Source organism: Miniopterus natalensis, chromosome 5, assembly GCF_054644295.1.
Source record: "Miniopterus natalensis isolate mMinNat1 chromosome 5, mMinNat1.hap1, whole genome shotgun sequence".
Lineage (NCBI taxonomy): Eukaryota > Metazoa > Chordata > Mammalia > Chiroptera > Miniopteridae > Miniopterus > Miniopterus natalensis.
In genome coordinates, this window is record NC_142085.1 from 35599735 (window position 1) to 35613954 (window position 14220).

Sequence of the window (14220 nt, forward strand, 5' to 3'; positions counted from 1 at the left end):
AATTCCCTCAAAAATGCTCATCAGATAAAGGGGGTGGAGGAAATAAACATCCATAGTTAAATTACTTAGAGCCTCTTAAAAGTTAGAAGTTGAATGAATTTTTTAAAATTGAGTCGCGCCCGGCCAGGAGTGGCTCAGCAGTTGAGCGTCGACCTAGGATTCAGGCGATCGAGGTTCGATTGCCGGTCAGGGCACATGCCCGCTTGCGGGCTCAATCAATACCTCTGTCATCATTGATGTTTCTTTCTGTCTTTCTCTCTCCCTCTCCTTTCCTCTCTCTGAAATCAATAAAGATATATTTAAAAAAAAAAAAAAAAAAAATTGAGTCACTCTGGGTTATTTTCGAAGATGAGTTTTAAAAAATTAACAGCTAAGTTCTAAATTTATAGGTACAGAACAAGTTTAATCCCTTATCTCCAAATAAAATTCTATAGGTCATATGAAACCTGTTGTATGTTTATGAAAATTAGGGACTCTGACTGGGAAGCAAAGACAAGGTTTTTACTTCTAATTCTATCATAAGCCCCAATTTCACACTTGTAAATGATAAATGAAATGAATTAGGTAATACATAAATGTAAATTCTTTGAAGAAAGGACAGCAATAGCAAAGCTAGGCATTATTTTCCAAATGTCTACTCCATGCCAGAGCTGTTCTTAATCTGTTACAGAAAGAAAATTGAAATTCAGAGGTTAATTGACCAAAACCAAAAACATGGTATGTAACTCTATCCATTTTCTAGAGCTGCCTTAAAAATTACCACAAACTGGGTGTACTAGAACAAGAGAAATTTATTCTCTCACGGTTGGAGGCTAGAAGTCTGAACTCAAGGTGTCAGCATGGCTACACTCCCTCTGAGACTCTTGGTAAAAATCCTTCCTTGCCTCTTCCTAGTTTCCTTGGCATCCTTGGCTTGCAGCTGCATTGCTCCACCTCTGCCTCTGTTGTTACATGATGGCTCTGTCTTCACATCATCTTCCCTCTATGAGTGTCTGTATCTTATAAAAACACCAGTCATATTGGTTAGGAGCCCACCCAAATGACCTTAACTTAACATGATTATATCTTCAATGACTCTATTTCCAAATAAAGTCACATTCACAGGTACTAGGAATTAGGATTTCAACATATCTTTTGGTGGGACACAATTCAATCCATAACAGTGATAGAATCGTATCTGTCTAGCTCCAAAGTTGCTGTTTGTCCCATTAAACTACACTCTTGCTTCCCATAATCTTGATTATATACACACTATACAATAATTGAGGAATAGGGAAGACAATTTAGAAGACAATATATTTTAAAATAAAATTGGCACCAATTGTTGATATGCTCATGTTTTAAACAGTACTGCCAAATCTTATTTTTCATCTAAAATATAGATTAAAAATAACAACTTTGTCATAAGTAGATGTCATCCCAGGACCATCTTAACCTTTAGAGTTTGAAATAGAATTTTTAATACAAATTTTCATACACAAAGTTTTTATACGTGGCATTTAACTCATTTCTACAAACAACAAAAAAATTCTAACGTGAAGTTTTAATTTACTTCTTAAAAGCCTTACTAAGACATCAAGTTACAAAAACTGCCTAGGACAGACCTGATAAAAAGGGCTTTGCTAATTATGCTCCATCTTATATGATAAGGTGGCTCAAATGACAGATAAGCAATTAATATGAATAAAGAAGGGCTTTCTATTTTGAGGCAATAGATGGTCTTTTTTATTAAAAAAAAAAATGTTTTTGTATAGTCATATAACTGATATTCAAACATTAGTGCCTTTTACCTTTCTCTCCAGTGCTACTTTCTGACAATAGCCTCTTGCGGTATCATGTGTCATCCATTACACTACCCTATTTAAATTGTTACTAGTCTTATCTCCTCCCCACCCCCACCCCCGCCCCCTTTTTACATTCCTAAGTATATTGGTTTGGTTGCATTTCTTCCTTCCCAACTGAAACTCTATTTCAAATCATGGTGATCTTTGAAAATTAAACCATACATATATGATTTGTTAATCATTTTTGGTTATACTTCACTAAAAACTTGACTTAAAAAAAAATCAATAATGATGGTTCTTTGAATCCCTTAATCTCACACCCAACTATGGTCTTTTGAAACCTGTAAATAATACCACCATTGTCCCAAGCATCCAAGCTCAAAATCTTGGCATATTTGGCAGTCCCCAAGTTCTGCCAATTCTTCCTTAGCAATATACTTAGCATCCTTGAATTTGACTCTCATTGCTTCCACTACAGATAAAACTTTGAGACCTCATGCCAGTTTTTTAAAAGGAAAAAGAAAAAGTACATTATATATTTTTTTAAATCAAGTAAAAACATACAATTTCTAATTTTTTTTTCATAATTATTATCATAGATAATGTGAGACCTGAGAGCTTAGAACAACAGCCAACTCACTCAGTATATTGATAAACAATGTTTTATTAGATGCTATAATGTCACATAATCATTCTTACATTTTAATTAATTTTAGAAATTAAACTACAAATCTGTGTAATTGATGGTTGGTCCACAGTTTCCAATTTTTCAGAACTAATAAGGATACAAGAGTACTTCCTTCTAAAATAAGTGTTCAAAAAAACTGGGGAGGGGGGCATTTTTATTTTTTTTATTTTTTAAATACATCTTTATTGATTTCAGAGAGAGGAAGGGAGAAAGATAAAAACATCAATGAGGAGAGAATCATTGATCAGCTGCCTCCTATACATCCCCCACTGGGATCAAGCCCACAATCCAGGCATGTGCCCTGACAGGGAATGGAACTGCAATCTCCTGGAACACAGGTTGATGCTCAACCACTGACCCACACCGGCTGAGCATGTGGGGGGTACTTTTTTAAATCACGCACTCATTTTCTGCAACATTTGCCAATCAACCTGTTTACTACATTTGTTTTGCCTTTAGATACAGATGGGTATCATAGTTACACAAGTTTGATCTTGTGGTATCTAACATTTTCCTTGGCTAATTTTAATAACTCCCTCAGACCCACAGTACCATTCAGATGATCAATAAACTCTCAATAAGTTGTTTTAAAATTTCTTGATTGTACCACTGAATTTATTTATTCAAACATCTTAGTTCCTATTAGATGCCAAGCATTGTACTATATAGAGGATGGGAATACATAATGGAAAAATGCAATGTTTGTACCACAAAAGTTTATAGACTGACTAGTGGAATAGAAAGTCATGTTAATCAACAATTATAAAATATAATTTGCTAATGTTATGCCAGGTCATAAGCAAGTACTTACAGAATCTGAAAGAAGCATATATATGAGGTGGGGAAAGGGAGAAATCAGGGAAGACTTCCCACAGTGTTGGCAGGAAGGAAATTTGAAAAACATGGTAGAATACAAAAAAGAAGGACATTTCAGGTAGATCTAGCAGCATGACACATTCCAGAAACTAAAAGTTTGCTACTGCTGGAACAAAGGGTAGGGGAGTGGTATATGAGGCTAGAGAAGTAGAAAGGAGCCTATCATGAAGAAAGTTACATTTTATATTAGGGATTTAAATATTATCCTGAATGCTTACATTAGGGAGCCATAGGAGAAATTTTAATCAAGACAATGCAATATTTCAACTAGCCTTTTAAAAAGATCACTCTGGCCCTGGCTGGTGTTGCTCAGTTGGTTTGAGTATATGGTGGGTTCGATTCCCAGTCGGGGCACATACCCAGGTTGCAGGTTTGATCCTGGTTGGATCCTCACTTGGGGCACATGCAGGAGGCAGTCGGTCAATGTTTCTCTCTCTCTCCTCCCTCCCTCCCCCCCTTCCTCTTTCTAAAATCAATTTTTAAAAATGTAAAAGATCACTTTGGCAGAAACGTGCATAAAGACTTTAAAAAAATGCCACACTAGAAATAAAGAAAACAGAATGCTACTGCAATAATCCAGGTGAGAAATGCTGAGAACATAGACTTAGAAAAGGGCAACGGGAATGGGAAAGAGAGATTCAAAAAACCTTGAAATAGGTTTCCAGGACACCAAACTTTCCTTGCTTTTTTTCCCTAACTCCCTGGCTGCTTCTTTTTGGTTTCCTTTGCTAGTTCCTCCTCATCTCCCAAACCTACTCATCAATGGAGTGACTCAGAGCTGTATTTGGATGTTCTTTTCTATGACCTACAATCACTCTCTTGATTTCATTCCATCTTACATCTTTATGTATCTACGCTGATTTGCCCTCAAATGTGTAACCCCAGTCTCAACCTTCCCCCTAAACTCTGGACTCATATGTTCAATTGCCTACTCATTATTTCCAACTTGGTTGTTTAAAGGCCATCTCATCATAACAAGTCAACATCAAAAGCAAAACAAAACAAAAAACTCTTTATTCAGCTTCTCACTACCTAGCCCCCTACTGCCACACCAAAATTTTTCTGCAGTCTTCCCTATCTTGATAAATTACAACTCCATCCTTCCAATGCAGACCAAAATATCTTAGTTATCTTTGATTCTACTCAAATTATTACTAATAGCCCCTTAACTGGTTTTTCTTCTTTTACTTATTCCCCAGGTAGTATTCTCCACATCATAGACAGAGTGACTCTTTTAACTACAAGTAGTAAGATCATGTCACCTACCTGTGCAAAATTTTTCAGTTGGCTTTGCATTACACTGAGTGTAGAAGCCAAAATCCTTATAATGACTCATGTGATGTGTACTCCAGTACTTTACCACTCTAACCCCATCTTCTACTATCCTCCCCCACACTTCTCATCTGCTCCAACCACACTGACCTCTTTGTTGTTCCTCAAACATCCTACTAAGCACACTCCTCAGTACCTTTGCTCTTATTATTTCTTCTCTGAAACATTCTTCCCTCAGATATAAATATGGCTCACTCCCTCACCTTTTTTAGACATTTACTCAAACATCACTTTACAGAGGCCTTCCTTGACCACTCTATTTAAAATTGTAAACTATCCTTCAACCACTCCTATTTCCCTTCATTTTTCTTCATAGCACTTTTCACCATCTAACATACTTCAGATACAGTGAGTTAAGGAATGAGTTAATGGGAGATGGGAATGGACATTATCAATAAGTGTGGACATCTTTCTTTTCAAACAGTTGTGAAAAAAGAGAATATAGACCAGCACCTAGAGGAAACAAAACAAGAGGTCAGAGTGCGAGGATCTGAATTCCAGCTATGTGACTAAGCAAATGACTTATTCTCAGATTTAATTACCCCCACCAAAAATAAAATGAAGAGAATAACATTACACTTACAAGTGTCACTGTATCAAATGACATACATAAAATTCTTAGCAGACTAAACACTCAAATAATACTAGTCATTATCAAATTTTCATTATTAAGTATAATCAAGATAGGATATTTTCTTTTCTTTGTTTATTGATTTTTAGAGAGACAGGAAAGGAGACGGAGAGGGAGAGAGAGAAACATAGATGTGAGAGCAAAACATCCATCAGCTGCCTCCCACACGCCCCCTACCAGGCATAGAGCCAAAACCCCAGCATGTGCCCTGACCAGGAACTGGCAACCTTTCGGTGCATGGGACAGCACCCAACCAACTGAGCCACACAGGCCAGATTATTTTTTCATAGACAAAAACTGGAACACATTTACATGCTGAACAAGGAAGGAAAAAGGCAGAAGAAAATGAGAGAATATTCGTTCCATAACTTTTTAAGTCTTATCGAAGTCCTATATCTGATTTGCTTTTCGTATATACAAAACACGAGACCAAATTCAACTCAATACTATAGTCAATATAAAAATGTAATCATCATTCAGTGTCTAAACTAATGACTCTGACATCTAGATGATTCAGCTCCCATCCAGCCACCATATTACCACCAGATAAATCTTCCCATATATAGCCCTGTGTTGCAGATACTGTTAACAACCTCTCACCTCAATTTCTGTGCCACCTTTCTTCCACAGTATAAAATTCTCAATTACTAGCTAAAGACCACATTTCTCAGCCTCCCTTACAGCTAGTGTGGCTTGTTAGTACGTGGAGGTGATATGTGGCAGCTTCCAAGAACCTTCTTTAAAAGGTCTTTATGCCTCTGCTCTTCATCCCTTCTTCTGCACTACTACCTGGAAAAGATGTGGCCACTAGAACTCTAGCCTCCGTTCTGGACTGAGTATTGAGTCAACGGCTAGGAATGACAGAGCATAAACTAGACAATGTGGATTCAGTAAAACAGAGCCTCCATACTAGCCAGGGACTATATTTCTAAGAGATTTCACATGAGAATGAAAATCTTACTCATTGCTAAACCCAATCTGAAGTGATATACATTGTGTCAATCATGTTACCTTCCCAATTTAGTACATTCATTATCACATAAAAGTCTATCCACAACCTGGCACCAGCTGATCTGCCCTTATTCCTATTTTCTTTTGATTTCCTGCCACTACATCTTTGTTCTTATTAATCTCCTTTCTTGAAATGCATCCAACCTCCCCTTTAGAATTGCTACTTACCTATCCTTCAAGTTCAAGCTCAAAGCTCACATCTACCACAAAGTTCTCCATGGTTAGTAAAGACAGATGTGATCTTGTCTTCCTCTGAACTACTTCTGTCTGTGCCACTCACCTAGCAATGCTTAGTTTTCCTTTTATGTGCCTGTCTCATCTCCTTCAAAAGATTCCAGGCTCTGTCGTGGCCAGTGTGACTCAGTTGAGCGTTGTCCTGTGCATGCAAAGGTTGCGTGTTTGACTCCCGGTCAGGGTACATACCTAGGTTTCGGGTTCAATCCCCAGTAGGGGCATGTGCAGGAAGCAACCTATCGATGTTTCACTCTCTCCCCCTCTCCCTTCCTCTCTCTCTAAAATCAATAAAAGCATGTCCTCGGGTGAGGATAAAAAAAAATTTCTTATAAACGATTCCGGGCTCTGTAAGAAGGGCTCTATGCTTAAGCCAAAAAAAATTTTAAAAAGCCCTGTCCACAAACTTTTTTCTGTCATCCACTATGCCCACAGCAGGACTTTTCATACAGAAAATGCTCAATGTTGATTAAAACTCCTGATAAACTTAACTCAGTGTATGAGTTTTTATCATCAAAAAACTACAATATCCTTTATCAGTTAAAATTCAAGGGTAGCCTGACCTAATGTCCAGGTTGTAATAAAATGTATTGGGTATAAAAACAAAGTTTTCCTTTCCTTTGGATATATACACAGTAGTGAGAGTTTCATATCATATGGTAGTTCTCGTTTTTAATTTTTTTGAGGAACCTCCATGCTGTTTTCTGTAATGGCTGTACCAATTTACAGTCTACAAGGGTTCTCTTTTCTCTACACCCTCATCAACACTTGTTATGTCTAAGTGTTCTTACTACACCCCTCTCCCCCCAAAAAGAGCAACTATGGAAAGTGATGGATGTGTTAATTAGCCTAAGGTGATCGTTTCATAATGTATACGTATATCAAATCATCACAATGAACATACTATATATACATATATACACAACTTTTATCTGTCAATTATACCTCAATAAATATAGGGGGAAAAAGAGTTTATACTAAAGATAATGGTTCATAACTTATCCAAAAAAGAAAGAGGCTACCAGGTGGGAGAGGAACTACAATTCCCTTATTTTTAAAAATTAATACTGCCTGGCCAGGCGTGGCTCAGCGGTTGAGCATCGACCTAGGATCCAGGCGATCGGGGTTCGATTCCTGGTCAGGGCACATGCCCAGGTTGTGGGCTCGATCAATGACTCTCCCATCATTGATGTTTCTTTCTCTCTCTCCCTCTCCTTTTCTCTCTCTGAAATCAGTAAAGATATATTAAAAATAATAATAAAAATAAATAAATAAAAATTAATACTTATTAAATGTCAAAAGCATACAAGGCACAGTGCAGACTACAATAAGCTGGAAACCTGCCCATCAGCTTAAATACAAAACACAAAGAACCAGAGGCAAAACAGAACAGATGTAGATAAGTAAATTAAGAGTTATCACATTTCTCAGCTTTGTTTTGCTACCACTATAATTTTTCCCCTAAATTAAACTAGCATTTCTTCTTGGTAATTCTAAAAATACATCTTATTTCTAACCTATCCCTAAGAAACAGACTAAATTTAATGCAGTGGGAAAAGAAGAATTTGAAGGACATGCAATTTTTACACTATATAAGGACTGGAAAACTTCCACTTTTGAGTGTAAATCTGTCTTAAAGGAAATCAATATAAGACCTAAACAGGTCACGCAACAAAATGCTGAGTAATAAGGTAAATCATTCTAAGTATTAATTAAATTAAGTTTAAAATGGCATTTTTAATACCCCTTTGAACTGATCATTCCACACTGAAGAATTTGTCAGGAGTCCTTTCTAGAGGCTCTAACAAAGACAAAAGGTAACCTAAGTAAAACTTTCAAAGCAATTTTCTTTAGGTTGCTTGAACTTTATCTGACTGTGACAAAGAAATGAAGAAGGATGTTGCCTGAGCCAAGATTAATGGTAATTTAGCTAAGGCATTTTATACCTATTTAATTTGTACTAAGAAGGCAGAACACAAGCAATTGTCAGGGATCATTATACTTAAGTGAAAGATTACTGAGGATTAGACTAGATACTACTACTGTTTTTGTAACAAACGGTAAATTTGCCAGTATGTTTCTATAAAACTTGAAGTCAAGGTCAGGAAATTATTCTTTGTAAAGGGCCAGAAAGTCTTTGCAAACCAAAAGACAAGGCCGAGGATATTATATAGACTCTTCTATAACAAAAGAGAAAACAAATTTACACCAATTTTTATTGATAATAATTAAAATATAATAACAATTGTGTACAATTTTCTGGTAACACAGGTCTACTAATAAGAATGGAATTATTTGGAGGGAATGGAATAATTATTTCACATAATTGGCATTCAAACTTAATGTTCCCTGTCATCAAATAAATGGTAAATGTTCATCTGTAAAACCATTCTCAGTTCCTGGGCCTGCCTTACAAACCCGTCTGGCTGGCCGTATTTACTTTGTCATGCCTTGCTCTAAGTACTAAAGTTACTTGAGTAACATTAAAACACTAACACCACAAACCTTTTAATTTCCAAGAGTCTGTTTCTAAGCAACTGCAATTCATCTGAATATTAAAATCTTCAAACTTCTTATCATAAAGTGCTTATTAATGTTTAAAAGTCTACAAAGCAACTTATTCTTCCTTGACTCTTTAATACTAAATGCAGAAGAGAAATTTACTCCTCTTAAAAATCTTAGAATCTAAGAATCCAAGTTGCACAGGAGTAAAAAAATACATAAAACTGTATTTTTATCAAAAACAAGGGAAACAGAAAATAATCAGGATTAAATATAAAGTGAAAAAAAGGACTTAGGGTTTCTCTATCAACCTTGGTGTGGTGCTGCTAATCCACTAAAATTTAATGAAAATGTATCTTGAATACTTTTGGAAATATTAACTTGAAGTTAATATTTAGTTTTAATTTACTCTGAATATTACTCTAAATAATGTCCTCATCTAATTCTAACCATTAAACTATTTAACTTCACACTGATAACTGCCTTTGCAAAAGTAAGATTACCTCACTATTTTTTTCCAAGTTAGCTCTATTCAATTAATATCTCAGCCTCAGCAACAAGGAAGGGCCTTAGATTAGGAAGACACTACCTTTGAAGGAGAAAGATGTGTCTGACTCCTACAATTGACAAATTAAGGAAATATTTATTCCTTGCTGTTAGTAATACATGAAGATATTAAACCGACCGGGCGTGGCTCAGCAGTTGAGTGTCGACCTAAGATCCAGGCGATCAGGGTTTGATTCCCGGTCAGGGCACATGCCCGGGTTGCGGGCTCGATCAATGACTCTCTCTCATCATTGATGTTTCTATCTCTCCCTCTACCTCTCCTTTCCTCTCTCTGAAATCAATAAAGATATATTAAAAAATAAATAAATAAATAAACCTTAAGTGTTGAGTGAGACATTAAATGTCTAAAATATTTTCTTATGAAAGATAAAATTAACAGCCTTAGTTTTCTAATAACTTCATTTTATTAGATTATGGAAAATCTAAAAACCAACTAAACAGGACATATAAACCTAATGGACGGGGAGATATACTGCCAAATACAAGCATTAAAACTTAAAAATACCTTTTTTACACCTTTGTTAGGACAGTCCAACATGCTTTACAAGAGTAGTAATTTTTTAGTATAACGTTTCTGTTAGTTGCATAAAGACCCATTGATTTTTATACTTAAAAAGTTTGGATTTGTTATCTTAGCACATTAAGTTATATTACAAATGCATTCTGCCCTGCCGGGCGTGGCATAGAGGTTGAGCATCAATGTAGGATCCAGGATCCAGGAGATTGAGGTTAATTCCCAGTCAGGGCACATGCCTGGGTTGCAGGCTCAATCCCCAGCCAGCGGCGTGCAGGAGGCTGCCGATCAACAATGACTCTGTTTCTCTCTCTCTCCCCCTCTCCACTCCTCTCTCTCAAATCAATAAAGATATATTTTTTTAAAAAAAAGCATTCTGACTTGGCAACGATCCTTTGGCCTAGTAATATAATGAACACAGCAATGAATATTATAAAAATTTTTCGAAAATGAGGAAACAAGCTAAGGGGTGTGAGCAACTTATAGTATGCAAGTCAATGTTTGCAAGAACTTCTGGGTTGGTTCTTTACTTTAAATAATCCTCAACATATTTTCAACTAAACTACAGTAGTGTCTAGCAAAGGGTGGAGAGTAGACTGAAGCAAGCATGCATGTTTGGGGAAAGCTCCCTAGGTTTTTCTCATAATAAACTCTAGGCTCAATTCAGAATCAATTTTCTACATATTTAACAACCAATTTTTTTAATTGATTCTACTTGCACTATTTATGTCAGTGTTGGTTACAAAATGCCTAATCAGTTCTACTTTTCATTTCTTCTACTTCCAAAGGTGGTAACATTTGGCTATGCAGCACTTTTTTAAAAACCACACTAAAGTTGGAAGTCATACAATTTTAGAGTTAAACATCATCTAGTCTGAATCTTTTGGTTCTTCAAGTAAAAAAACTGAGACTCAAAAATATGCCTAGGATCGCTAACAAAGGTGGTACTGCAACTCTAATGCGTTGACTTTTTCAGCTTCAGTGTCCTTTTAACCAAACCAAGCTGTAGCAGACTCTTCAGGCCACTTGAAATCAGAAGTATAATATAGATGAGAACTACTTAAGAAATTTCCATTTCATCAACTACTTAGTGTAAAGAGCCTTATTTTATTTCAAAACTAGAAAGTTTTAAACAAAGTAAATATTTATTTTCATAGTGTAATAAATATTAACAGAAGTTGAGTTTTGTTAATACCCATCATATAAAACTGCAAATTTCTGCTACTTTTATCTTAATATCCTAAGAAGTTTAAATAAGATGATCAAATTTCTAATGTTTAATTATTTTCTTCTACTTAACTATTAACACTGCATAAGAAACCTAATGTAGTGTAAAAGCTTATGTTTGGGAATAAAGATATCTGGGTTTGGGTTTCTGCCTCAATTTTTCTAGCTTACTAGCAAATGTCAACCTCTCTGGATCCATTTCTCATCTCCTAATTAGGAAACATCATAATAACAGTACCTATTTATTATACAAAGTTAATACCAAGAATCTTATCTATATTGTTTCTAATTCTCACATTTTAAAAGATGGGCATTATTTATGTATTTTACAGGTAAGGAAACGTGAGGCTCAGAGAGATTAAGCTTTCTAAGAAACTGAGCTAGTTAATGGCTATGCTGGAATTTAAACCCATCTCTGTCTGATCCCTGCCCACACAGAGCCCATGGTCTTGCAATACATCACCTTACTCATATGTCTGACCCTAGTGTAGCTGGGAGAACAAGTACTACATTTGAAAGACTACTGCGACAGAAACGATAAAACAAATAAAAATGCATGCTGAAAAAAAATACTGTGACACTTTTCTAGTTATTAAACTGAAAATGAATTTTTAGTAAAAGATTTCTGAACTATGCTATTGATACTATCCTTGTTACTATTATTAACATAGAAGTGTACAATTAAACACTGTACAATTAAAAAATATACTGATTTTTGCTTTTAGAGGTAATATAAATTACATTGGAAAACAGATATCTTTATGCCTATTCCTGTAGTTGAAATAAAACTACTCTGAAAGCTCCATTAAATCATATGCATAAAATTAGAGGGGGGAAAATGATATAACCTGATAGAACAGAAGAAATCAAGAGAACTTGGTACCGGTTACTGCCCTTCCAAACATAAAAAATACCCTCAGATATTCAAAGAAAGAAATTAGCAGATGTTTAATACCGAACATCTATACAAAATATTTACATTCTACTATCAACCTATCTTCACCACTGCAGATGGATTAATATCCTACGATTGCTGCTTTGACAATTCAAGATGCTCCCCCAAGTTTCTCTATCATGTTTCATATAAGTAAAATGTTCAGTAAGCAGTATTCTACTAATTGTGATCACTGACTCTTTTTTTAAAGTCTAACATCTAGGAAAAAAGCAAAAAAAACAACAACACGAGGGCGAATGTAGGGCATGGTTATTAATAAACACAGCCTAAAAGCAAAACCGGAATTGAAGTTTCAGGTTACCTTTTACCTATATCATGCCCTACAACGAAAAGTATCAATTTGCTCAAAATAAAAAGGTACTGTGCACACTTCGGTCATCTGTCCTAATATGTGACCTGGTAACATATGACAGATTCTTTAGATAAAAACCAATACCGCACGACTGACTCTGGGTCCTTTGCCCAACAAGAGCCAAGGTGTTCATCTCTGTGTCCTAAGATAACTCCCACACAGGTAACGACGCTTTGGCTACGTCAATTCTCCTGGAGTAATGTCTACATACAACTTTTTTCTCTCTCCCTTTCTCTCTCTCTTAGCTTCCGTTGGAGGTAAAATAAATTTAAAAGTCCGCACGGAGCCACATACGCCGCCCATTAAAGGGGTGTTCTTCATCTGGCCCACCCTCTGCAGTAAACACTCATTCCGCCTCTAATCGTGCAAATCGCGGTGGGAGCGCGGACGAAACTGCCAATTCAGAAAATCCGCAGAAAGAAACAAGAAAGTGAGGGAGAGGGAAGGTGTGGGGGAGGTGAGGGCTGTGGGTCAGCCTCCCGAGAGCTGAGGAAGGAGCGGGCGGGCCGGGGGAACCGGCTCCCCGGCAGCGCCCATCCCACCGCCACTCGCTCCCCTCACCTCAATCTCGCGGATGTTGTTGGAGGTGACGAAGATGCCGATGCCAATGGGGATGAAGATGAGGCCGATGATGAAGAAGGTAGGGAGCACGGTGCCAGCGGTGAGTATGGGCTGCCAGGCCGGCAGCCGTTGCTGTTTGAAGGCCGTGTTATCCGGCCTCCGGTTCTTAGCGGAGGCCCCAGCAGGACACGGGGGCCCACCGTCCGCTTCATCCTTCGCGTTGTAGTTCATCGCCATTGACCCCCCGGGCGCGGTTCCGCGACGCGCTGGTGGACCGCCCAGGGGACCCGCCTGCTGACCCTGACAGTAGACGCGCAGGCGCCGCTGCCGCTGGGACCTCCTCTGTAAAAGCGGAAGAGGCGGGACACTCTTCCGCAGTCGGCCATCGGCCGGAACCTGGGCCGCGCTGGGAACTCCAGACGGCGGGGGAGAGAGGAAGGGATGAGAAGACTGAGGGACAAGGGGAGGGGGAAAGGGAAGAGGGTAGAAAGGGGAGGGAAAGGGCGGAGGCGCCGTGCTCATCTGCCCTGTGACGACAAAGTGAGGGCCTCAACCCCCAGAACGTGAAGCCGCGAGAGCGCACGCGCAGCCCTGGGGGGACGTAGGGACGACCAGGCGGCGGCGCGGCGGCCATTGACGCGTCTGCGCTGCTGGCTGGGTTCTGTTCGCACAGACCCGTCGGCGGCCCTGGTTGTCTTGGCGACGGCCCTTCTCGGCCGCAGGTCGGATTCGCCCCGCGCCGACCCCCCTGGGCAGCCCCGGAGCTGCTGACAAATGGTTTCGGCGCCAGACAAGTTTTTATCTCGAAGCTCGCTCTTCTGTAGGGAATTGGAGTATTTGCTTGTGTTATAAAACCGCGAGTTTCTCTAATTAAAATAAATCTCCAAGGTGCAGATACAAATATTAAGTGAGGTGCTTGGTGGGTGACCCTCTTGTCCTAATGTGTCTTGGTTTGCCCTATTATTTTGCCTCTGCCTGAGCTCTTTCGC

At 38.0% G+C, this 14220-nt stretch overlaps 1 protein-coding gene across 1 annotated transcript in view; it reads right to left on the reverse strand.

The window, feature by feature from the left end:
* CDC50A (cell division cycle 50 P4-ATPase accessory subunit A) overlaps nt 1-13533 on the reverse strand; it is a 30247-nt gene extending 16714 nt beyond the window's left edge. Inside the window, exon 1 of the mRNA XM_016207373.2 lies at nt 13232-13533. Coding sequence (XP_016062859.1) covers nt 13232-13468 — 237 coding nt within the window. The 5' untranslated portion in view covers nt 13469-13533. The remainder of the gene's footprint in view (nt 1-13231) is intronic.
* Between the last annotated feature and the right edge of the window lie 687 nt (nt 13534-14220).